At 39.0% G+C, this 1,643-nt stretch overlaps 1 protein-coding gene across 3 annotated transcripts in view; it reads left to right on the top strand.

Moving 5' to 3' along the window:
• CST8 (cystatin 8) overlaps positions 1-1,453 on the top strand; it is a 10,220-nt gene extending 8,767 nt beyond the window's left edge. For all 3 annotated transcript variants that reach the window (XM_029918531.1, XM_029918532.1, XM_029918530.1), the window contains exon 4: positions 1,292-1,453. In XM_029918531.1, coding sequence (XP_029774391.1) covers positions 1,292-1,375 — 84 coding nt within the window. In that variant the 3' untranslated portion in view covers positions 1,376-1,453. The remainder of the gene's footprint in view (positions 1-1,291) is intronic.
• Positions 1,454-1,643: the final 190 nt, after the last annotated feature.

Below are 1,643 nucleotides of genomic sequence, written 5' to 3'. Positions count from 1 at the left end.
GGGGGAGGGGCAGAGAGGGAGGGAGACACAGAATCTGAAGTAGACTCTAGGCTTTCAGCTGTCAGCACAAAGCCAGACACAGGGCTGGAATGCATGAACTGAAGTCCAACTGACTGAGCCCAGGCACTCCTCCATTATATATATTTTTAATTAAAATCCTTTTTAAGATTCAAGTTAGTTAACATATTAAGTGTAGTATTGGCTTCAGGAGTAGAACCCAGTGATTCTTGTCTTACATATGATACCCAGTGTTCATCCTGAAAGGTGGCCTCCTTAAGGCCCTCACCCATTTAACCCATCTCCCCACCCAACACCCCTCCAGCAACCCTCAGTTTGCTCTCTGTATTTAAGAGTTATATTTTAGTTTCAGGATTTTTCTGGTCTGGTATAATGAGAACGAGGGCTTTCTACCTTTTTTGTGTGTGTTCTGATAAGTTTGTGGACCACAGGAGCTTTGGGTTTCCAAGGTTTGGTGTAATTAATCCATAAAACCATCTTGTTTTGGTATTCTTTTGTGAGTTTCTGGAAGGAAAGGCCTCTTTAGTCCTCCTTTGCATGTGTCCAATACTCAGCAGATACAAAGCTTCCTTTCCATTGACTCCTAAAAGCTACTTGGGAGTACCTCAATCTTTCCAGTTATTTAGGATGCTCTTTGCTGTTTTTCCAGGACTGCTATCTATATATTATCTATCTATCTATCTATCTATCTATCTATCTATCTATCTATCATCTATCTATCATCTATCTGTCATCTATCTACCTACCTATCCATTCATCCATTGATTTATCAAACACACACACATAGAATACTCATTTGTTATTTCAATAGTATTTTGAAATGGAGGAAGATGCTCTTTGGAGTAAAAGATGGTAGGTACTAGAACTCTTCAAACTGCTCTTGTTATTAGAACAAAAGGCATTATTAGAGTTGTTATTAGAAAAAATACATTATTTAATTAAGATAATATGCATTAGTTTATATCTGACATAAATTGTTTTATTTACATTATGGAAAATATTAAAGGGAATTAAAAATAAAATCAATTTTATATCTGATCTTCCAGCAAAACATGATGATTGCTAGTATTTGCTGTCTATCCATGGTTGGTTTGGGAACAGAGACCATTCCAGGTATCTGCTGTTGGTTAGAAATATCTAGCATATTCCTGGGAGCATTCCTTAATGGCTGATGACCTATATTCTAGTATATTCCTAAGCTAACACCTAGCAACAGGACATTTTTTTTTCCTTTTGGCATTACTGATTTTGTTGTGGTTGTGGTCTTTTTCAGAAAGTAATGTGTAGTTTTTTGGTCAGAGCACTCCCCTGGAATGATGAATTCACGGTGATGAAGAAGCAGTGTGTGGATGCTTAGGGGGTTCTGGAGCTTACCCCCACCACCATCTCTAACGTTCTCTGTGGAAAGATAAACGGCGTGCACTGATATTACCAACGTAGTTTCCTCATGCATCTTCTCTGCTTGTTTTGTTTCCTAGTTTCTTATTAGGTGATGACAAAGGTATTAGTATGCCCAATTCCTTCCTTCCTTCCTTCCTTCCTTCCTTCCTTCCTTCCTTCCTTCCTTCCCTCCCTCCCTCCCTCCCTCCCTCCCTCCCTCCCTCCCTTCTTTCTTTCTTTCTTTC

This window comes from Suricata suricatta, chromosome 12 (genome assembly GCF_006229205.1).
Source record: "Suricata suricatta isolate VVHF042 chromosome 12, meerkat_22Aug2017_6uvM2_HiC, whole genome shotgun sequence".
In the NCBI taxonomy this organism is placed as follows: Eukaryota; Metazoa; Chordata; class Mammalia; order Carnivora; family Herpestidae; genus Suricata; species Suricata suricatta.
This window is presented reverse-complemented; position numbering and strand designations above follow the sequence as displayed.